Source organism: Protopterus annectens, chromosome 9.part0, assembly GCF_019279795.1.
Source record: "Protopterus annectens isolate FY-2018-M chromosome 9.part0, PAN1.0, whole genome shotgun sequence".
Classification (NCBI taxonomy): domain Eukaryota; kingdom Metazoa; phylum Chordata; order Ceratodontiformes; family Protopteridae; genus Protopterus; species Protopterus annectens.
The window spans coordinates 768,556,442-768,580,967 of NC_056743.1; the positions used below are offsets into that span (position 1 = coordinate 768,556,442).

The 24,526-nt window shown below is 41.4% G+C and overlaps 1 protein-coding gene across 2 annotated transcripts in view; it reads left to right on the top strand.

The window, feature by feature from the left end:
- The window catches only part of TTC17 (tetratricopeptide repeat domain 17), a 3,338,929-nt gene that overhangs the window by 2,239,318 nt on the left and 1,075,085 nt on the right, over positions 1-24,526 (top strand). For both annotated transcript variants that reach the window (XM_044083397.1, XM_044083398.1), the window contains one exon: positions 4,314-4,564. In XM_044083397.1, the coding sequence (XP_043939332.1) occupies positions 4,314-4,564 (251 nt within the window). The remainder of the gene's footprint in view (positions 1-4,313; positions 4,565-24,526) is intronic.

A 24,526-nucleotide genomic window follows, 5' to 3' on the forward strand; every position in this document is an offset into this window, starting at 1 on the left:
AATGGATTAGACTGTATTTCATGGATTTTCTCTAAGAAGGTTAAGACATTACGAAAATCTTCCTAAGCTTAGTCTAATAGATCCAGGGCTACTTCATCTGCCTTTTGGTCAGAAACGTCTATTGATGATATTTGTGCATCAACTGTATGGTTCAAGACTCGTACCTTTGTTTCACATTACAAATTGGACATCATATCTAGAAATAGAGCCTCCTTTGGTTTGGTAGTATTCTGGAATATCCTTCCATGAGGGCCACCCAAGGTCAATGTAGCTTGGACTCTGTCCCATAAGTGAGGAAGAATGAAAAGGACAGCATCAGATTTATAACCTATGTACTCACCATAACTAGGCACCTGTGTTGTCCATTTTCATTCTTCAACTCCCCTCCCATCCATCCCCATCCTTATTTTTCTGGAAGGACTTATTGGACTGTGTTTTGGAACCTACTGTTCCAGGTTTGAGCCCTGTCTATTCTGTCTGGCTGTATCTGTTTCTCTTCAGCTGTTGGTAAATAGAGCAGCAAACTCGATCTGAGTAATAGGGATGGAATGGGGTGTTATGGGTAGAGGGAGGAGTTTGAGAGTTGGATCAGAATTCTGAAGTATGTGGCAGAGTCGGATCTGAGGATCGGATGTGTAAACCGTAAGTAGGGAAGAATGAAAATGGACAACACAGATGCCTAGTTATGGGTGAGCACATAACTTGTACATTTTTTCAAAATTGTAGCTTTCAATTCATTCAGGTTGTCAGTATATTTTCTCCAACTCTTTTATTTTAGCCAGAGGGACTCCACAATTTCCTGTGTATATTTCAGGTGCTTATTTTTTTTTCTAAAGCCATATTTTGCTTTTAGTAGTGGTTTAATATTTTCCTTTGAATAGTCCAAATTTCTCAGCTCGCTCTTCATTATCCTCTTAACAAGAAATTATTGTTTATTTCCTCCTTCAGTTGAACTTGCACTCTTGTTTGTTTTTGCTTGGAGTAATGGTAGTTGCCTTTTAAAACCCTTCGCACTCTCCACTCTGTAAAGTGACTCAGTCTTACTGGTACTAAACAGTCTACTTGTTGTATAGTTCCTTTTCACTTTGTAGTTTTATCCTGTCTCCATCCCAGCCCTATGCATACTAAACTTTCTGCTGTTCAGAGAGACAGTCCTGTAATTCCCAACGTACCTTGTAATAGAAGCAGATTGTTGCCTTCAGACAGTGTCGTCTCAGACTTGTAGTTTTAAATGGTCGCAAAGGCAGTTTGTCATATTTCATCATTATGTTGCTACCAGGTGAAACTCTACTCTGATGCATAGTGGAGCTATTCCTACATGTCTTGGCCTTTATCATTTCCATTTTTGTATGAAGGGGCTACTATCTAGTCCCAGGGATGTGTTTAGTATATCATAAAACAAATAATTTTGTAGCAGTATTTCACTAGTGGTAAATGTTTAAGTGGCAAAATATGACTAATGTATTTTGATTTAACTACAAACTGTTGTCTCTGACAAATAAATGTTGACTCAAGTTAATTCTGTACCTGTGAAATCAGCTGAGGTGGTTTACTCACAACTGTATTTTGTACAGTTCTCATTGTTAGATGCTCATTTACTCTAATAATTTCGTAAAAACAGTGAAGTGAAGCAGGCAAACAAACTATGTATTTTTTTTTTTTGGTAAATCATAGATCAGAAACACTTAAGTGCTTTTTGTTAGTGGATTCTGGTGGTGCTGCGGTAGAGTTGTCGCCTCACAGTAAGATGTCCTGTTCGATTCTCAGTTAGAGCGTCTTCTGTGTGGAGACATGTGTGAATGGGTGTACCTTCGTTGAAGGTTGTGCGTCAGGGCCGGCAACTCGGCACGTAAAAATCTACTGCCAATCATTAGCGGACTGGAGTTCCGCTGTGGCGACCCCTAACCGGGAAAAGCCGAAAGACACAACAACAACATTCTCAACATAGTCTGATATTCTTTAGTCATCCATCTTATTCCATCTTTCTCTCCTTGGTGGCTATGTTTTTGTTAATCTCCTCTACTCTTCCAGCTTCCTTGAATCTGCATTTATTTCACTCTGTCCATCATTTTCTTTGAAATAGAGTTGTTTTTTCACAGGTCTCGTCTCTCTCTACCAACTTTGGCATTCCCCTTTTTTATTAGGTCATTTCATGCAGCAAAACTTTGCATTCCAGTTGGACTAGTTAAGTCTGCGTCTTTCCTCTTCAAGTCTGCTAAAGCTTTTTTTGGGGTCTAAGTATGTTTTTACACTCAAAGGGTAAAAGATTCAAAAGAAGTCTTGTTATATTAAGCGCTGTTCTGTACATTTTATGATCTCCTATTTAAATACATCTCCTCTTGGCTGTGGTAGATGCTGAATAATTATCAGCATAGGTTCTGGTTTCAGCAGTTTTGTACACAGTCCCCCCCCCCACACACACACACACTGGAGAAAATGTGTTTTTTCTGAGATGAGGAACTGAATTTTATTAGAATCTCAGTTGTGACCTGTAACTTTTATGTGGGAAATCAATATGGTGGCTCTACCAATATGAATGATTTCTGGTGGTATATTTATTAATTCCCTGAAGCACTTTTGTCATAAAGTTCATGCACTTTTTTCCTTCCAGTTGTTTTGGAATGACGGAAAAATGTATGTAGTCCCTTCAGGACCTGTCCTCCAGTTCTGCAGTATTTTTAGTTTTACTTGAAGCAGTTCCATTCCTGCCATTCTGTCCTTAAAAGCTCTTTCCAATGCTTGTGACTTTGTTGCAACCTCAGATGGGTCAGTAAGTGATTCCTTAATCTGATGTATCTTTTAATTAGCAACTGCATAGTCCTTAAGTGTGTGTTGCTTATCTTAAATATTCCATTATGGATTTGGGCGATCTTAGTTTCCACCGATACCATTTGCATGTGTTGGTTATCTTCAGTTTCAGAGGGATGTTCCTATATGTTCATTATTGGGACTTCGTTTTTTTTATTTATTTATTTTTAACTATACTGACATTCTATCCTGCATTCTTAGACTTTCTTCTGCCTTTCCGAGACATGAGATTTTCCCTGATTGTATAGTACATAAAAATGTCTGTTCTGTCAGCTTTTTGTTTTTTTACAGCGATTGTGAGTGGAGGATAGAACTAAGCAGCTTATTACCTCAGCACTATACTGGTTTTTATTTGCCCTGTACGGTTTTTGTGTCGCATTTTTGCCAAACAGTACAAATTTGACATATTTCCTTGTGGCAGAGCAGGCATTTTGTGTTAGGCTGGAAGGGGGTTTTCCATGTTTGTGGTGATTTCTCCATCGCTGTGTTTTTTGTTTTGCAGCAGACCATTGATTTCCCATCCACTTATCCTGTTTCCTTTCAGGAGATTTAGTTCACAAGGTGGTGGTTAACAATTTTGCTGGCCTACATTGCTACTTTGATTGAAAAAGTGGAAAACAGTTGGTAGACATGCAGGTACCACACTGATTACAGAATCCAGTGAAAGGTGTTATGGTAACGTAGGTAGGGCCTTATGGGATATGACTGCTGGAAAATCTAATAATAGATACCAGTGTCTATGGCATTGAGCATCCTATTGTGTGTCTGCTTCAAGAGATGCTGTCTGCGATCTAGTTTTACAATGACTACCTCATAATTTGTCACAGGTGTGAGTATGTCGTCACTGGACTTTTTAATTATATGCTACTAATTTGGTAACATCTTTTGTGAAAAAGAGTGATATCAGTCTTGAGGTTCATAGGTTAGTACTAGGCTAACTGCCCTTGTGGACCATTTTAAGCCTAGCCAATTACCCCTGTGAGAATCAAATGCTGTACCTTGTGTTGGTAAGGCAAACACCTTAACCATTATGCCAGACAGGTTTGTGGGTAGATACCATTTGTAGACTGTATAGGAGAAAGCTAAGCATAGAGATGCATAAGGAAGAGTAACTGCAGCAAATATCAGCACATGGAATGCAGAGATGAATAAACATGCTGTGCAAATGAATGCCAGCGTGCTTTGGTGATGGAAGTGGTATATATTGTTGGAAAAATAAACAATAAAGTATAAAAATGATTTAATTACAGTCCTCCTAGACAGATTCAGTAGTCATAGTAGGGATGGGGGATGAGGTCATTTAGTGACCCTGCTGGTGGGTGATAAAATGTGCATGCCATCTTTCAGCGGAATACCTGTAGGCAGCAATTGAAAGGGTTTAAGGAGTTTAATAAATGTCTCTGCACTGAGCAATAGGGGGATTATGGAAATAAACTACTGAAGAATCTTTTATTTTAAGGAGTACTGTTGCAATGTATTATGGCCCAGTTTTAATTTCATTTCAGGTACATCTGTGGCAAAAATAAATTTTTCTGAAGGGCAGGAAAAGCTGGAAGAGTCGCAGATGACAGAAGAAATGATGGCCCTTGTAGACGAGTTTGAAAATTCTTGGCCCTTGGATACTTTTGAAGGAGCCTTGGAAGTAAAGGGCCGTCGTGTGGACTTGCAAGGAATTAGAGTATTAAGGAAGGGGTCCAAAGAAGGACTTGCAGGTTCCTGCTATGGGGATTGTGAAGATGATGATGAAGCAGAATGGGTAAGCCTAAATTTTACACTGTAATTTAAGAGATTTTCATTGTACTAGTAAAGCTCTCTTTTTCCAAGCTGTAAGTACAAATGTAAAACTGTTTGTCTGGTGTGTATAAACATTACTGCTGTTTGGTAATTGACAGTAAAGCTGACCATCTGCTCTTTGTAGGTTGGCAGATGACCTCCTTGTTAGTCTAACATTGACAGTGATACCATGTGGTTTTCTGCAGAAAGATCAGTGTGACAGTAAATCACAGGATTTGGATACTCACTGTTTTCATTCTGGTCAGCTTTTAAATTAGCAGTACTACTCTCCCTGTGATCTTTGTATACCCTGTGGTGCATGAGACAATTGTATATAGTTACCTGCATAAGGAGAGTGCTTCATTTTTACGTACTGTTTGCAGAGCTTTACTTTCCACTTCATGTTTGGGAATTTTTCTTCTGTATAGCCATGTGTCATTGTATATTACTTCCACAGAATTTTTCAGTCTGTAAGCAGCAATTTTCCTGTTACCTTTTCAAAAACATATTTTAATAGCTGCAGTACATCATTTGCTTCTATTCAGACTGCTGTTTCTGCCAGTAGTTCATGGCTAAAGAATACTGTTTTACTGTAACTGGATGTTTCATTTTCTTGCTACTTTTTTCATAACTGACTTGTTTCTGCAGTGCTGTATATTGCATTTTGTTGTTCAAGCTACTTTTCCTGCTAGCAGATTTTATTTATATATATATATATATATATATATATATATATAATATATATATATATATATATATATATATATATATATATATATATATATATATATATATATATATATATATATATATATATATATATATATATATATATATATATATATATATATATATATATATATATATATATATATATATATATATATATATATATATATATATATATATATATATATATATATATATATATATATATATATATATATATATATATATATATATATATATATATATATAATATATAAAACAATAATGTTGGGTAATATAAATTAATATTTTTTGTTGCTTGTGCAGCAGCTTTTTCTAACAATTGCGTCTACGAATGCCATTGTGCTTTCTCTGATTTCTTTTGTATCACACAGGCGAAAGCTTTTTTTCTACACAGAGCTGCCAGTTTCTTTAGAAAAACAATCCATTTATTTTCTAATAACTCACTTAATCCATCAGTTTAATGTTTTCATGAGACAGCTTATATCTTTTCTGAAGCACGTTTCACAGGCTTTTCATCATACTATCTTGAAAAAGATTTGACAGTTTATTCTTTAGTATGAGGAGGGCATAAAACTTAAATGACTCCCAAACACAGGAAGGCACTCATTTTCTCTGGTGTTAGTATGATGTTAATCTTTAAGATAACTGTTGTAAGATCTTAAGATATTTGGGTTATATCTTGCCAAGGATAAACAACTTTTTAAAGCCTAAGGGCACCTTATACTCACCCTGACTGCCAGAAATTTCAGCAGAGTTCCATTAAAAAAAGGCAGATACCAAAAAGCCCAGTTTTGTGTTTGGTGCTTTGTGGATCTGATGGTTGGTTAGTGATCTTTCAAGGATGGACAGGTAAGACCCCTGCTGAGGAAAACCTTCCACTGTTTTTTCTATGAATTTAATATTTTTAAGCTGGAAAACTTTGTCTGGACTGTGATACTGTTCTAGTGGATTTTGAATGTTTGTGTGAACTTTGTTTTTAACTTTCTTCTACATATATTAATAGAAGTTATGTGTTAAGGGCAGGGCTTTGTGCCTTTAGAGACTTGTCATTGTGTGTTTTTCCTCAAAACCACTTTTTTGGGTTGTCGCAAGATTTACTGACATTTACAGGCTCTGCAGTCTATCTTTGAGTGTTCCTTTTTGGCTGAACCAGTGGAGCAGTTACTGGACCTCCTGGGCTTTTCTTTCCCTGTTCCACAGGAAGGTCACTAAGGGAGTCTTTGGGTATCAGGTGCCTCATCAACTGATAATTGACCCTTTTGTGGCCTGTCTTGGCTCCTTGGACTGTTCATTGTTTTACCAAAGTTGTCCTGGTGCAGCACCTGCAGTTACTAAGGACCAGGAGCTAGACCCATCCTTTGCAGCTGTAGGAATGTCTTCTGCAAGTTAGGGTGAATTACTGTTGGTGTAAGCCTTGAGAGAAGGGGCTGGTGAAGGTGTAAATATAACTGGCAAGAGATCCAGAGCCTCAGATGGTATGCCTGCATTGGGTTTATCTTTTTTGGGGAGTCTACCAAGAAAAGAAAACAAGTTAAAATTATGTTTCACGAGTCTATTTTTGTTGACAGGGAAGGTTTGCTAGAATTTGCAAAAGAATTAATTTCTGGTTTTATTTTGTTTAATTCTTCAGTAAAGAAGAGTTTCATTTCCCTACGACTCTGATCTTCAGTCAGAAAGTGCAGGGATTATTGGGAGAATGTTGTGCTTTAGTGTTTTATTCACAAGCTGAATATTTCTGTTTCTGAGAAAAGTGTTTCTTCAGATTTCCCTCCAGAAGACCTATTATTTTTCTGAGACTTAAGTAGATGGACACATTATGATTTATTACAGCTGGATATTCCACAATCTGCAGACATCTCTCCTGTTTTATCTGCATTTGCAATTGCAAATGTTTTTTTCTGACAGCTTTTAGTGTACCTGAAAGTCATCTTCCTTCTCCTAGAAAGTCTGACAGGTTTTACTAGGTATCTTAGGCTCACAAAGAAATAACTGATGTTCCTCATATTGATTGCTGCTGCAGTAGCCTTAGCTATATGGGTTATATCCTGCAGAGTATGTAAGAGCCAGCCAGCTTCCAAAGCTTCAGGGCACCTTCCATGTGCCCATACTGTCAGGCAGCCCAAGCTGAGGTGACTAAAAGACAAGTTGAGGTGTGAATCCCTTCAGAGCTTTACTGTACTCTCTTGTGAGGCTTTTGTGGATTAACAGTGGGCTTGTGCTTTTCTCTGCTGGGCAGATAAATTCTGTTTGGGGGGAAAAATTTCCATTTTCTTAAATTTTCTTGAAGTTTTATTACTTTCCTCTTCAGAAAGTTATTTTAAAGCTAGGAGTGTTAACATATAGTCTCGAGACTGTAGCAATGTTTTAAATGGAGGCACTTATTTCTTTGTTTAAAATTAGTGTATACCAACTGAAAATGTATTTTTTCTGTTTCATTTTCCATTTTCTGATTGCCATAGTGATTCAAAGTGCTTTTCATTGTGTTTTTTCTGTCGGAAACTAGCTGTTGTGGATTAGTAGCTTTACTGGCATTTGCCACATTTCTTCCCCAAGAAAGAGGCACCATTTTCACCATGACTGTGGAACAAACTTAAGGGCCCCATAGTCAGTTCTTTAGCCACAAAAAGAAAAAGTTAAGCAAACAGCCTTTGCCACCACAGCAGGCTAGCCATTTCCCTCAGCTGCATGTGAGTGCCTCTGCTGTGGCCATTTGTTGTACCATAGACTAGTCATCTTTTACAGTGGATCCTTCTGGTGTTACAGCCATTATTGACCGGGTATTGGCCACATCTTCTTTGACTGTTGGGAAGTCCCCTCAGTAAGCAAGGGAGAGCCACTCATCTTCTCTGGGAAAGGGAGCAGGGAAGGCTCCCCTGTTGTGTCTAAATGTTGAGTATCCCTGGGGAAGCAGCTGCTGCCATTAGTAATGCCATTGGACCTATTTTTCCTGTCAAAAAGAAACTAAAAAACAAGCATGTATGTACTCCTTGAATTTCAGTGGATAGGGGTAGTTAACTGGGACTGGCTTGGGTTTAATTCAGGCTATTGATTATTCTTCTTAAGTAGTTTGTGTTAAAAGAAAGAGGATACCTCTTTTCCTAAAGAGATTCAAGATTCTGAATATGAACAGGAAGATGCTGGATGAATTCGGAGTTTTGTCATCAGATTTCTGATACAGATTCTGAGGAGAGCTCACCTTCTGATTTTCCCTGTGAGGGTTTCTCTTTCTTTGAGACTACACCAAGAATGATCCCAGTGTTTTCAGTGGATGAATATTGAGATTTCAAAGTCTTTCAGAAAATACTAGGAGTTATTATCTTTAGGATTTTCCAGAACTTACACCATTTCTTCCAGTCCTGTATGCTTTAGAGGATGTCTCTTACTGTCTGTAGTTTTCTGTATAGTCAGCCAGCTGACCCCAAAAAGGCAGATAGAATGTATAAAGTTCCTGAGTTTTTTAAATTTTTATACACTATTCCCAAACCTGGACAGCAACTATAGCCTTATTTGATTCCACTGCTGCTAAGCACTTAGTTAATTCCAATTCTACTCTTTTTTTAATAAGGATGAGAAAATTATTTATGCACACTTTCCTGTAAGTATCATTCTATAAGTTTGATTTTCAGAATTTCAAATTGTCAGGCTGATGTATTCAAGCTTGCTCTGACAAATTGTGAAAGTTTAAGAATGTTTTATCTAAATTTTCTTCTTGTGAAGAAAAATCTTCTTTAAATAACTTGGTTTCTTCTAATGTACAGGTCACTACTTATTGGTCATAGTGTGTATGACTGTGATGATACTTCCAGTACTATGGCTACTTGTGTACTGTTTTAAGGAGGTTTGCTTGTGAGAATCAAACCTGCACCTTGTGTCTGTAAGGTAATCTCCTAAACCATTTTGCCATCCTCCCACATCTACATTCTTAGAAATCCACCGATGTAACAAAAATGAGAGTTTAAATTCTCATTTGGATAGAGATTGTGTTTGGCCCCTCTGCTGCAGAGGTAATCAAATAATGTGATGAAAAGGACGAGCTGATCCAGGGAATCTCTAAGATTTTTCAGCCCTCTTTTTCCAAATTGTCCAAGGGATTTTCTTTCTTCTCATCCAGTTTTGGCAAAAAACAGAATAAACTGCTTCAACAGAGTTCAGGTAAACAGACATTAAGAATAAATGGTAAGGGGGTTCCAAAAAACTCACAAAACTTCCCAAAACCAAGGACAGTCCAAGTCTGAGTGACTGTTCAGGAGACCTTGTGGTGCCCCCTCCCACCCTGGCCTCTCTTCTCTTCCAAAAGGTCTGAATATGCATGTTTCTGTTAGGCAACAGATTATTTCAGACAAATGGGTTCTATAAATCGTTCATTTCCAGGGGATCTTCACTGATCCTGCTGATCTGACTCTCTTGGTTCCACCTGTTCATGGCATTCTGTCCCAAGGAGTGATAGAACTAGTTCCTCCTTCCCAGGTAAGCAAGGGGTTTTATTCAAGGATGTTCCTAGTCCCAAAGAAAGAAAATCCTTTGAGACCAGATCTGGATATTTATTTCCTAAACTAGTTTGTGATGGTGGCAAATTTCAAATTGTCACTTCACAACCTGTTGCTACTGCTTCCTCTTTCACATTGCTTGGTAACACTAGAATTAAAAGATGCTTGTCACATTCCTATTCACCGAGATTTCAGACATTTCTTAAAACTGTGTGTGTCTAGGTCACATTATCAGTTCTCTGACTTATCTTCGGACTATCCACTGAACCAAGGGTGTTCTCAAAGTTTGTAGCTCCCATTATAGCTCATTGGAGGCTACAGGGTATCCACACTTTTCCATATATAGATTACTTGCTTATCTTTTTTCAGTGCCTTTTTCAAGGTGTCTGGAATCTCTCTCGAGTGAGAGATTGCTTGCAAAAAGTGGGATTCAAATAGAACGTTCACAGGTCTTTGTTGACTGTCACACAAGATTGTTTTCCTGGTATGTCATTTCAGATAACTTTTCTTCTTAGGAAATATATCTTTATTTTTATCTATTGTTAAGATGTTCCACTCAGACTTCAGTCATTGCGAGAGAATACTTAAGGATTTTGGGACTCATGGCACCAATGATTCTCATGATACTCCTGGAAAGACTCCACATGAGAAATATGCAGTGGTATCTGAAATCTCTCTGGTCCCAAAATCAACACCCCTTATCTTTTCAGATCCTAGTCCTTGGGTTTGTCGGAAGAAAAGCCTTTTGATTGAGACAACAGATATCCTTAAATTCAGGTTTCCCCATCTACCTCCCTGCTGCAAAGCAGTCAGTCACCAGAAACATTTTGGACTTTGCTTGGGGGAGAGCAGTTTCAAGAGGGATAAAAAGTGCAGGGGGTGTGGGACACCAAGGAGAGAGACAAGCCCATAAATATCAAAGATGTGCTTACCCTGATAAAGGCAGTCAACTCTCTGAGCAGTCTTTGGACCCCGGGACCTCTTCATGTGGTTGTGTACAATACCACAGTCATGTGGTACTTCAACAAGGAAAGGGGAACCAAGTCGCATCCACTTTGAAGATTATCTGTGTTAGCTTAAGATACAGTTTTCACAGCACACACTTCAGGAATCTTGCATTCTATTAGAGCAAAATTGTGTGGCAGACGTGCAAGTCCAGGGCATCCCTTCCGAATGGCAACAAGATCAGGGGATCTTTCAAGATTTGATCTGTCTGTGGGGAATTCCTCAAGTTGACTTTTTTGACTCCTCTCTGAATAAAGAACTGCCAAAATTCCATTCTCTAAAGTCATGCAAGAAGGACTGGAAGACAGTTGCCTTTTATTTAGGCAAGAATGTTCCTGTATGTCTTTTCACCCTTTCCAGTACTGTCTGAGGTGCTTCTGAAAGTTCAGAAGGAATCCCTCGGGATCCTTGTGGTGAGACTCTTCAGGCCCAGGCAAATGTGGTTCTCACTTCTTTTGAAAATGGACAGGGCAGTTACCAGAAGCTTCCTCAGACTGGATCTACTCATACAAGATCAGGGTTGTTTGATATACCCTGACATAAATCATCAGTTGCCTGCCTTTTTACACCTGTTTTCTGAGGACGTGCTGCAGGTACTAATGGAGGTAAGAAAGCCTGCCACTAGAAAATTATAGATTAGCAAATGTTTTCTAGTTGGTGCCAACAACATAACCAGCACCCATTAAGGGCTTGTTGCCTGGTTTTACAGTATTTGTGAGTTGCTCTCCTATGACCTTTCTTATTCCTCTGTCAAGGTTCTTTTATCAGACATTTCAGAATGTTTTGTCCTTGGATCCTCCTCTTTCAATACAGTGTAATGCCAAATAGACTTGATAGGGATTTTGCATAAGAGGCCTCATAGAAAACTGGTGGCCCTCCTTGGAATCTTCATTTTGTGTTAGAGAAGCTAACACTTGATACGTGAACCAACTAAACTGGGCTGACTTGATGTTCTTAACATGAAAAACAGTTTGATGTTATGTGATCCTATCTCGCCTACATTCTGTACTGATGGGCTCGGAGCCGATCCTCGGCTCCGACTCAGCACGCTATGCTATAGAGCGAAGCCTCTTATTGGCTGAGATATTCTCTATCCCAGGATGCACCACCACTACTTCCCCAGATCTCGTTTGATGCTTACAAGCTAGGACGTGGTCTCGAACTTGGCTGAGCCAAGTGCTTTTTTTCTGAAAGTTTTTCTGTCAGGAAATTCTTTAATCTTTACCCAAAAGCTGTTTTAACAGCTATCGTTGTGTATAAGTGTGTTTTTGTAAAATTTTTGTGGTAATTTTGTGTGACTGAACAGGGAAAGGTTTCCGTTTAAGTTAGAGGGGCCTTCCCCTAGTTCTTTAGTGAGTCGTCTTGTATTTTGGAGGTCAAGTACCTGTTTGAGTTAGAGGTTCTTGGCCCTCCTTTTTGGTGTATTGTAGTTGTATTTGTTATTTGTTTAACTTTCTTGGGCTTTCGCCTCTCGTAAAAAATAAATAAGAAAAGTTTTTTTTATTGTTGTGAAAATCTTTTACTGAGTGACATACATTGTGTTTTCTCTGATATAGTGAGTAGTCTACAGGCATTGTCTAAGGAGCATAGACCCTCAGGATTTAAGAAGTGCACGAGATGCAACTATAAAATGTCCATCACCGATGATCACTCCTTGTGCGTGTACTGTTTAGGCGCCAAACACCTTCAGTAGTCTTGCAGCGTGTGTCACGCTTTTTCCTCTAGGGTCCTCCAAGAGAGGAAGAATAAATTGATCTTAAAAGGGCTTATCAAACCCTCCTTCAAGGAGGCCTTATCTTCCTCTTCCTCTCCAGCTAAGAAAAAGAAATCGTCGGCTCTGACCAGCCCGTCGGAACCGACCACTAAGAAATCTAGGCAGGCTTCTCCATCGGCTCCACGGACTTCGGAGCTGAGGGCGGAACGGTCTGCCTCGATGCCTCCAGTCTCGACTCCTCTGGTTTCGGAGCCGATGGCTGGGGCTTCGAGAGGCGGGTCACCTTCATCGGCTCCACTGATTTTGGAGCCGATGAGGGTTGCCGGCTTAGACTCTTCCCCTTCGGCGCCGAAGCCCTCCTCGGCACGGAGGGAAATTGCTATGTTATCTCCCTCGGCACCGATACTGGTCGAGTCTATTCGGAGCCGGTCCCCCATTCCTTCAGAGCCGATGGAGAAGTCAGTTCGGACCCGGTCGGTCTCCTCCCGATCTTCCAAGATGTCGGATTCGGACATCGACAGGGTGCTCCTAAGACTGTTTCAGTCTCCTGTATTCCAGAAATTAGTTTCGGCTCCAGCCCATTTGGCTTCGGAGCTGATGGCCCACCCTGTAGTTCTGGTTCCTCCTCCAACAGCCTCGGCACCGTTGGAGCCGGTGCTGGTGGAGCCGATGGAGGTTTTCGGGTTGGCTCCGACCCTTACTCCAACCCCGGCTCTCGAGTCGGAGTTCGGTACACGGACCTCCTCGGTCGGCCCCGGGGGGGACGCTTCGGGACCGATGTTTTCGGTTCCGAGCCTTCCTCTCAGTGCGTCGGCTGCGGGGTACCGTCTACTGTTGTGGCCATGGGGGTTGGACCTTCCCAGGACTCTGGCGGTCCGGCCTTCAGGGCCATGAGGAGTGCTTTGGCCAAATCTTCTTTGGCTACCTCCACGGTCTCACCGCCACCTTCCCTACACACGGAGACTGGGTCTTTGGTAGTCCCCCTGTCGCTAGACAGCGGAGCCTCGGGGCCTGAGGTCACCCCCAGTGGGGTTCCCCCCCTCCTGGAGGTCCCTCTGAAGCTTCTTCTGAAGAAACACCAAGGAAAAGACTGTGCAAGAGGAAGCACGTAGACTCCCCCGATGAGTCTCTCACGTCGGACACCGATCTTGATGATGCGGAGGGGTCCCCTAAGTCGTCCTCAGATGATGTCTCCTTTGCAGACATCTTGGAAGCCCTCAAACATCGAGGCGGCTTGCATTCCAAACCCCCTTCTGCTGACGAGTCGGTGTTCCTCAAGGCCTTTGGGGCTCAGCCCTCCGCTTCCTGGGTGTCTCCGCCCTTCGACGAGCTCCTAGATTTGATCTGTCGAAGGGCGTGGGAGCATCCAGACTCTGTGGAACCGGTGCCTGCTCGCCCAAATAAATTCTTATCAGCACCCCCAGAGAAGGAGTTTCTGACCAAAGGTGTGGCTGTAGATGCCCTGGTGGTGGCATCTGCTACCCAACAAGATGTAGCAGAGGCTTCGACGTCCGTCCATCCTCCTAATAAGGAGTCTAGGAGCATGGACCGGTATGGGAAGCGCACCCTCAGTTCAACGGCCTTTACCTTAAGGTCCCTGAACTATTTAACACACTTCACTAGATTTCAGAGGGATCTGATCAAGGAGCTTTCAGATACCCTCTTGGGTAACCTACCTGAGCAGCTGGCCCAGACGGTTGGCTCTCAGTTGGCCACGCTGTCATCGATATCAAACTCGTCCATGAGGCTCATTTCATATGCAGCCGAGGGGGCGTGTAGAGCGGCGGGTACGGGTGTTGCTCTACGGAGGCAAGCCTGGCTCCGCCTGTGTCATTTTGCAGAAGCCTTTAAGTCTTCCTTTGCCGACGCTCCCTTTGATGGGTCCTCTTTGTTTGGACCCAAGGTAAAGGACACATTGACCCGCTGCGAGCAAGAAGATAAGACTTTGACTGCTGTAGGGGCATGATTTTCCACTCCCTTTCGGCCTTACCCCAAGGCTAAAAGAGGAGGGAAAATGTGGTTCCGTAAATCCCAGAAGTCTTATCCCTCGCAGCAGGATGATCCCCCTTCTAGAGGCAGAGGAGGGGGAAATTTTTCTGGAAGACGCCGTCCCAGAGGCGGCAGAGGCCCCCGCAACACTGGAGACCGCGAGTCCTTTCGTGGCTCTTCAGCCTTCCACAATCCCTGAAGGATTGCCCGACTGTGCAGCTCCGGAGCCAGTCGGGGGTCATTTTTCGAGGCACCTAAAAGCCTGGGAAGGTATCACTCAGGACCGATGGGTGCTTCGAATCATCGCCGGAGGTTACGCCATCCCTTTTCACACCCTCCACCGCCGTCCAAGAAAATCCCGGACCCGCCACCCAGTCAACGGGAAATCGCAGCCTTAGAAATCTCAAAGCTGCTTCAAAAAGGAGTCATCCAACCGGTCCCCGCAGACCAGATCGGATTAGGGACTTACTCAAGATTCTTTTTGGTGGACTTGAGGCCCATTTTGGATCTCAGCATCCTAAATCGATCAGTCAAAAAGTCCAAGTTCCGAATGGTCACCTTACAATCCATTCTCCCACTGCTGGAGAAAGGCGTTTGGATGTGTTCCATTGATCTCAAGGACGCCTATTATCACATCCTGATAGATCAGGTGTCCAGGAGACATTTGCGCTTCAGCCTGGGAGACGGTCATTTTCAGTTATGCGCACTGCCCTTTGGTCTCACCACAGCCCCCAGGGTGTTCACCAAATGTTTGGCGGTCGTGACTGCTCACCTGAGGAGTCTAGGATTACAGGTGTTTCCGTATCTGGACGACTGGCTCCTAACTGCCACCTCCAGGCGTCTACTATTGCAGAACCTACAAGCCACCATATCACTAGGCACTTCCCTTGGAATCACCTTCAATTGGCCAAAGTCTGTGTTGCTGCCATCTCAGCGCATAAGGGTCATCAGAGTAGAGATAGACTCAAACCAAATGCGGTCTATCTTCCTACAGAAAGGATACAGACTATACAGGCTCAAGTCCGAGCCTTGCTTCTCAAATCCAAAGCTCCAGCCAGGATGGTCCTGCAGCTATTAGGCTCTATGTCGGCCACTGTTCTCCTAGTCCCCTTAGCAAGATTGCATATGAGAATTCTCCAGTGGCTCCTATCGGCACAGTGCTCCTTTCAGGATCTCCCTCTGTCACCTCATACGGATCACGGAAACCTGCAAACGGGACCTTCTCTGGTGGCTGGTGCCCTCCAATCTGGATCAGGGACAACCCTTTCTTCCACCTCCTCCTATGGCCACATTGATGACGGACGCCTCCCAGACGGGGTGGGGGGGAGGCATTACCTGGGCAGGTCAGTCCAAGGCAATTGGCATTCCGACGAGAGTCTCCTTCATATCAGCATTCTAGAAATGAGGGCGGTGTTTCTGTCTCTACAAGCCCTCCACAATTACCTCCCTCAGGGCGTAATTGCCATTCACTCCGACAACATGTCAGTAGTCTGGTATCTGAACAAGCAGGGAGGGACCAGATCCTACCCCCTTTGCAGAGAGGCCATGAGAGTTTGGGAATGGGCAGTGGCGACCAGACGTTTTCTGGTAGTGACTCGTATCCCTGGGAAGTCCAATGTGATAGCCGACAGACTAAGCAGAACTATTCTCTCTCCTCACGAGTGGTCTCTGAACGATGCAGTGACAACTCAGATCTTCAGCAGATGGGGAACTCCTTGTTGCGACCTTTTCGCAACCCCACTGAACGCGAAGTGCAGAAAGTTCTTCTCTCTCACTCCAGCTCCGGGGGAGAGTCCTATGGACGCATTAGCCCACCCTTGGCCCACCGGCTTGCTATACGCCTTCCCTCCAGTTCCCCTCCTTCCCAGAGTGATCCAAAAGGCGTCTCACTTGCGGAGCAAAATGATTTTAGTTGCCCCTTACTGGCCTCGTCAGGTATGGTTCCCCTATCTTCGGAAATATGCACTGGACGGACCATGGTTCCTGGATCAGATCCCAGACCTATTAATTAATCAGTCGGGACAACTCCATCAGTCCCTTCACACTTTGAAGTTAACAGCTTGGCTCCTCCTCTTCCGACTATAGTCAGGAATCATACTTTAGACCCGGAAGTCATACGTATCTTATCCTCGGCCCTCAAGTCTGCCACTAAGAAATTGTATACTAGCAAATGGAAGAGATTTGCTATTTGGGCTCAACTCCGGGGTCTGGATCCCATCACTGTTCCGGTGTCAGAAGTCCTGAAATTTCTAACTTCCCTATTCAATCAAGGTTCTTCAGTCTCCACCATCAAGGTCCAATTGGCAGCGATTTCCAATTTTCATGAATCTATAAACCCACCTTTAATGAGCAACAGATTGTGTAAACATTCATGAAAGGTGCTGTGCTTTTACGACCTCCGATTTCTCATCCCGCTCCTCCGTGGGATCTCAATGTGGTATTACGTGCCTTAACCTCCTCCCCCTTCGAACTGGCAGCAACCTGTGATTTGAAACTTCTTTCTTGGAAAACTGCCTTTCTGGTCGCGATTACTTCTGCCAGAAGGGTTTCAGAGCTTCAAGCTCTATCTGTCAAACCACCGTACCTGGTTTTTCACAAAGATACAGTATCCCTCAGGCCTAATCCATCTTTTGTCCCTAAAGTTTGTTCCAGGTTTTGCCTGCAACAGTCATTAGAACTTCCAGTTTTCTTCCCAAAGTACTCAAACAAAGCGGAATACATCTTCCACACATTGGATGTTCACAGGCAATTGCGCTTTTGTTTAGACAGGACCCAACAAACACGGAAAACAGATCAATTGTTTGTGTCCTTTTCAGATAATAAATTGGGCAAAGCCGTCACAAAGGTCACTATTGCCAAATGGATCAGGGACTGTATTAGTCAGGCTTATTCCTCTTCTAATAAAGAGCTTACAACCTCTGTCAAAGCTCACTCTACAAGAGCTATGGCTACTTCAGTAGCATTCCATTCTAAGCTTGCCATTAGTGACATTTGTGCTGCGGCTACGTTGTCTTCCCCGCACACCTTCATTTCCCACTACAAATTGAATGTGGCATCTCTGGGGCGAGCTTCATTTGGTTCCACAGTTCTCAGGAGTGTTTTCCAGTGAGCCACCCAGGAATTAGGTGCTAGGGACGCTGTCCCATCAGTACAGAATGTAGGCGAGATAGGATCACCTAACATCTTTTAGTTATGTACTTACCATAACTTTAGATGTTTGGGATCCATCTCGCCTACATTCTTAATAACCCACCCTCCTTCCCCCTGCCTTGGAGATCAGAAGAGATCGGACTGTCCGAGTTCTATTGTTTCATCTTGAAACATCTGGCAATGTTATATAAACAGTTATGTGTGTGTGCATGAGTGCGGACAAACAAGATCTGGGGAAGTAGTGGTGGTGCATCCTGGGATAGAGAATAGCTCAGCCGATAAGAGGCTTCGCTCTATAGCATAGCGTGCCGAGTCGGAGCCGAGGATCGGCTCCGAGCCCATCAGTACAGAATGTAGGTGAGATGGATCCCAAACATCTAAAGTTATGGTAAGTACATAACTAAAAGTTTGCTCTGACTTCTGCAAGAAGAGTATTTTGAGTTGCAAGCGCTTAAGGCGAGTCAATCCTATTTCATCTTGCACAGGGACAGGGTTTCTTTGAAAACTAATCCTTTTTATCCCTGAAGTGATATTGGAATTTACTTGACGCCAAACTGTCCAATTCCCAGTTTTCTTTCTTTAATCTAAAAATGAGGGAGAAAGGATATTCATAACTTGGATATCCACAGACAACTCTGGTACTATCTTGACAGAACTAAATCTTTCAGATCAATCCTTCATTTCTTGTGAAGCTAAGAAGAGGCAACCTGTGTCAAAACAGACTATTTCCAAATGGTGTGTAGGCTATTACCTTTTGTTATACTAAATACCAAATCTTATGGCTTTTTGGACAGGGCTGGATTCTAGCCGAATTTTAGAAGTTGCTACTTGGTACACTGTACATACTTTTACAAAGCGCTATAAGCTTGATTCATTCTGTAGGTTGAGATCAAACTTTGCTAGGACCATTCTCCACTGGCTTTCTGGATCCTTCTGTTTTCACCTCCTAACTATAGTTAGCTATGGTAATGCACCCATATAGCTAAGGCTACTGCAGGAGTTATCAGTATGAAGGACATAGAGTTGTGTAAGTAAACTTAACATAACTGTAGATGCTTGAATGATCACTGCTGTGGTAGCCGCTCTCACCATCCCTCTCGATTTTTGGTGTTTTCTGTACCAAGGTGTGGACATATATTTAACTGTCTTTTTGTGGCTCACCTACCCTCTCACTGCTGGCAGGGAAGCTCTAAAGGGATTTGCATCCTAACTTGTCTTTAGTCAGCTCAGCTTGAGCTGCGTGAATAGTTGGGGTGTGTGGAAGCTGACTGGCTGTGTTATCCCTGGCAGGATAATAACCCATATATGTAAATCTACTGCAGCAGTGGTCATTCTAACATCTACTTTTATGGTAAGTTAAACTTGTATAACTGTACTTTTTCTAAACCTAAAGCAGATGTTGCACTATTTTTTTCTTATTTTAGATTACTGTTAATCAGACTACTTAATGCTAACCCCAGCCAACTGACAAGAATGGAAGTGCTTTTAACAAATTTGAGAAGAAAGTGTATTTTTCTGCCATTCTAACTTTCAAATTATTAAAATGCTGGTCTGGCATGTTAAATTATTTTCTTATGTCTTTTTAAGAATATGACATAGTTAATTGTTAACCTACCTTCCTCCTCCTAAGGTAAAGAGTGCATTGAATGCCTCAATTTTTATCGGTTTCTCTTGTAATTAAACCATTATTGTGTCTATGGTTCTGATAACATTATCCCCAGAGCTGCTGGTTCTGGGTCAGTCACAATTAGAAGTGCTAGGTTACTTTCTCAAAATTTACCAGAATATGTTAAGACTGCAATTTTAAGTTCTCCCCTGGACATGGAGATCCTGTTTATTGCTTCTACAGGTGAGGTTCTTAAAAGATTTGATGAGAGGGGAGAAATGATTCAAGGAGCGATTCAAATCTTCCGGCCTTCCTTTTTCCACTCAAGCTTCTTTTTTCAAAAAGCAATTTAGGTAGCAGGTTAGCAGTAAACAGGATTTTAACAAAAACAATGGCAAGGAGGCTCCACAAAGAGGAGGAAAGGCTCTCAAAGTCTGACATTTTAAAATGTCAGACTGTTTCTTACGGCTTCCCCTCACTTTTCTCCTCAGCAGTCTTTCCATTTCTCTGGTTCTACATTTTCAAGGATTTTTCTGATGTCAGAGAAAGAGGGAAGTCTTGAGACCAGTGCTAGATCTCTCCCTTCTCAATCTTCCTGTCAGGGTTCCAGAGTTCAAAATATTATCCCTGCAGACCCTATTATCTCAGTTCCTTACTAGCTTTCATGGTAAAACTAGACTTAAACAACGCTTGCCATCCCATTTTCATTGGCATATATTTCAGACATTTAAGAATTTCTGTATCTGGCTGACATATCAGTTCACGGTCTTACCCTTTGGACTGTGTGTATGGATCCAGTATTATTGCAGACTTCAAAGAATTCACATTTTTCCATATTTGGACAGTTGTCTTAGATTTGCACACTTTTTTCAGCTGTGAGGAGTACTTGACACGTGTTCAGAAACTCCTTCTCAATATGAGGTTTCAAGTTAATGTAAAATCATCTCTCATCCATACTAACAGAACAGTTTTCTCGGAATGTCATTTATATTCTTTCCTGAGAAGAGTTATTCTTCCTGTAGACAATATACCAAGAGATGTTTTTTGTTCTTATTGCTGCAGTAGCCTTTGATTATTTGGGTTCTATCCTGACAGGGCACAACTGGACAGTCTTCAAAAAGCTCTGTTTTCTTCCCAGAGCTGCACTCTGACTACTGATTGCCCCGTCCCTTGGAGGGAAATCAGCAGTGTGTAGACAACTTCAGTACTTTCCTGCTGCCTCAGAAGAAAGCAGCTCTGAGGCTTCACAAGAGGAACAGTTTATTTTATTTATTTTTGTTTGTTTACCAGGATAGTCCAACTGTGTGGTTAGCTCATTTTCAGCGGAGGCCTGGGGGGAAAGTCCCAAATTACATACAGTACATTCCAAGTTCAGATTACAGACATCAAATAGCACAATTATAGTAAAATATGTAAGAACATAGGTGAAAGCTGCAAGACACAGTAGTTTCCTAAGCTGAATGTGCAAAGGAAGATTAACACAAGGTACATAATGTAAGAGTAATACAAAATGTACACATTTATCAAAAAAATTTGCATTGGATATCTGTAGATATTTTAAGTTTGAAAAGTAGTCAAGGGTGGATTAAGGGTGGAATTATGTATAAATAGTTAAAAGAAAGTATAATTATTGGGTTTCTAGTTATAAGCTGGTCTGTGTACATAAATGGAAAGAGAGAAGAGATAGTAGGAGGTGGAGGGCACTCTAGTAGTCAAGTGTCTAATTATGGAAATAGACGTGTGATTTTGAATAGCGTTTTTCAGCCAGGTTTCAGACAGGAGCATAGCCATGTTTTGGGTAAGTGGGACTTGAGTAGTGTTTTAAATATTTGGGAGTTATTACTGATTTGGGGGCGGGTCATGTTCCATAACTTGGAGATACTATTGCAGTAGGGAGAGTCACCATGGAAGTTATTGGACTTGGTTATTTGTCGAAAAAGCTTATCTGAAGATCTTAGTTGTCTTGTGTTGGATTGGGTTTGTAGCAGTTTTTGAAGAGATGGACTTTTTTCAGGTCGGTGTACTATCCCTGTGAGCTATTGCAAGACATGTAAATTTAAGGAGATTGGGTATTTCCAGCCAGTTAAGTTGTTGCATTGGATTACAGTGGTGTGCTCTATGTGGGGAGTTGTTAGCAAATTGGGCAATTTTACTGTAGCATACTTCAAGTTATGTAAGTTTTGTTTTCTTCAGGGAAGCGAATATGGCATATAGTAGGGATGACAGTAAATGAGTCAGTTGCCACGTTTATCAAGTTTTAGGTTATAGATTGTGATTCCAAGGAGTTTGGTATGTGAGACTTATTCAATCTTGGTTTTATTTGAAGAGAAGATTTGAAAGGGTGTGTTTTGGGTAGTGAGTTTATTGCTTGAGAATATCATTAGCTTTGTTTTATTGGGGTTCAGGTTTGTTGTAAGCTGGCAAGCCATGATTCTACAGCATTGAAAGAGAGCTTTGTTTTTTCTTGAAGTTCGGATAGGCAGGGGGCACACACAAGAATTGAGTTGTGTGCTTATTCTATAATTTTGGCTAGGTCAGTAGCAGACATGAGGTTGTTAGTAAATATGTTAAAAAGGAGTGAGCCTAAGATTGATCCCTGTGGTATGCCTAGTTTAACTTGTAATGTAGGACATTATGCCATTTTACTGCTTGTTGTCAATCTGATAAATAGTTATGGAACCAGTGAAGGGCAGATTGACTTGAGACAGGAGTTCACATATAAAATTTTGGTGAGAGACTGTATCTATTGGTTTGGACATGTCTAGGAATATTGAGGGAAGTAGTTGGTGGTTGTTTCTCAGATGGTTGATGGTGTTGGCAAAGCTTATTAGTGCTGTTGTGATGCTATGGTTTTGTTGGAAGCCATGCTGGGTGTCATTTAGGAGATTATTTGAGTAGATGAGTCATGAGTTGAGTGGATGTATTTTTCAAAGATTTTGGATAGGGGTGATAGGATTGTGATGGGTCTGTAGTTAGAGAGGTCAGTAATGGTTGCCCCTTTGTGTAGTGGTATGATGAAGGAAGTTTACTAAATTTTGGGTACATGGGGTTAATGTATGGAGCAATTAATTAGTGTTGAGATTGGATAGGCTATGGTGTCGGCTGCTGACTTGAGGTAGTTGGCTGGTAGGTTGTCAGTAGCCAGGGTGGTAGGTTTCAGTTTAAGCTTTCTTTTTATTGCGCTGGTAGTTACTGCTTTAAAACAAATGGTTGAATTATGAGGTTCAGTAGGGATTTGTTGTGAGGTAGTACTATTTGTTTGGATGAGGTTTAGGATGGAGTTGAAGTAGTTATTAAATTGAGTTGCTATGCTATCTTGAGTATTTGTGGTAGAGGGGGTTGTGGTTACAGTTTGGCCTGGCTATAGTAACTGTTTTATACTTGCCCAAAATTTTTTAGTTTTTTTTTTTGATATTTCTCTTGAGCTGTTAAATAGTATAGTTTTTTTTTATTGTTCTTTGCCTTTTTTTTTTTTTTTTTTATTTCTCAGTTGATGGTAATTGTTTAATATGGATGGATTTCTGTTGGAGTGGTTTAGTGCACAGGCTTTGTCTCTGGATTTCAGCAGAAGTCTACTATCTTTAGTGTGCCAGGGAGTAAAGTTTAATTTTGTTCTTATTGTTTTTAGAGGGGTATGAGTATCAAGTATGTTGAGGAATGTATCATTAAAGTAAGTCACTGTGGTGCCTAATGATAGGGATGAGAGAGAAGACCAATTGCACTGTTTTAATGTTAATATGAAGTTTTGAGAAGAGAAGTTCTTTTTGTTACATACTTTTCTATGTATTGTGGTTTTGAGTGAGTATGTTTGCTGAAGGAGTTAAGTGGGTAGATGGTTGCTTAAGCCATCCGGGAGACCTCCTGATCGTCTAGCAAGAGAAGGTTTGTTGGTTAAGGTCTAATGTAAAATGGATTGCTAATTTGTCTTTTTATCTATTCAAGTTGGATAATTTATTAATTGGAAGAAGCTGTGCAAGTTTATGAAAGTAATGGGATTTTTGGATGTTATAGGTAGACCAGTGTAAATTGAGGTCACCCATGATGGTTTCTTGGGAGAAAGTAGTTGACGTCCAGTCTAGGAAGTCTTTTATTAAGATGGGTGCATTGTTGGGGGGAATGTAAATTGTTATTAAAATTGATTTGTTATGGTTTAGTTCTGGTCTAGAGAGTACCATCTCTGTGTTTTTGAATTTTGGTGGGTGTGGATCTAGGTAGTCAAGCTTCAGTGAGTGTTTATGCATAATTGCTACACCTCCACCTCACTTGCTTTGCCTGTCCGATCTATGAATGTTGTAGCGGTGGAGAAGAATCTCGTTGTTTGTAGCAGGTTTTAGCCATGTTTCGGTTAAGACAGCAATGTCTAGCGAGTAGAGAGAGATGGATGCATGCAGTTCATGAGTTTTATTTGAAAGACATCTTAGATTCATGTTAAGTAATTGCAGGTCAGACTTTGTTCAGTGAAGACTAGTGTTAATTGGATTATTTGTAGGGAGAGATCATCCTGTTTGCAGTTTGTTGGGTCCTGGATTTGAGTGAAAGTCACCACAAAGCTCAATCATAGGTAATATTTTTGTTAGTAAGTTTGGGTATTTAAGTATGAGTTTGGTTTGGAGATGGGCTGGGGTTGAGTGTGGTTAGGAATGTATTTGAATAGTTCACCATTGGTGGTATTAAACAAACTTGGTGAAATGTTAAAGTGGGCTCTATCATTATGTTTCAGTGTATAGGTAGAGATGGTTGGGGAAGGATAGGTTGTAAAAAGTTGATGGGATGTAATTCTGGAAAAAATACAGTAAGGTTAACAGTTCGTTCAGTGTGGGTAATAAGCATACTGAGTGGTATGAAGAGAGTGGGATATGGAAGAGTAAGGAGAGACGGTATTTTAATATTTATTCTAGAAAGTAGCAGACAGAGTAAAGTGTGGTAGCAGTGAAGTTAAGGATTAAGAAATCTAGAAATTAGGAGATTGAGAAGAAAGTATGGATAGCTCAGGAGGAGGAGTGGGATAATGTGTGTGTCTAATATGGGTAAGAAGACTGTGATAGGTATGATGATGTGAGGGGTGTATTGAGCAAGATAGCTGTAGGGAGGAGTGAAGGTGATATAGGGTTCTGATTGGTATGCTTAAGATAACTGTATGAGTAGTGGAGGTGGGTGGGAATTGGCAGGGTAGGGCAGGGGAGCATTTTGAAGTATCGGGCAGGCCCTGAAATGCCTGGAAGTCTTGTGAAAAAAAAATAGAGCCCAAGCTTTCCTTATTTG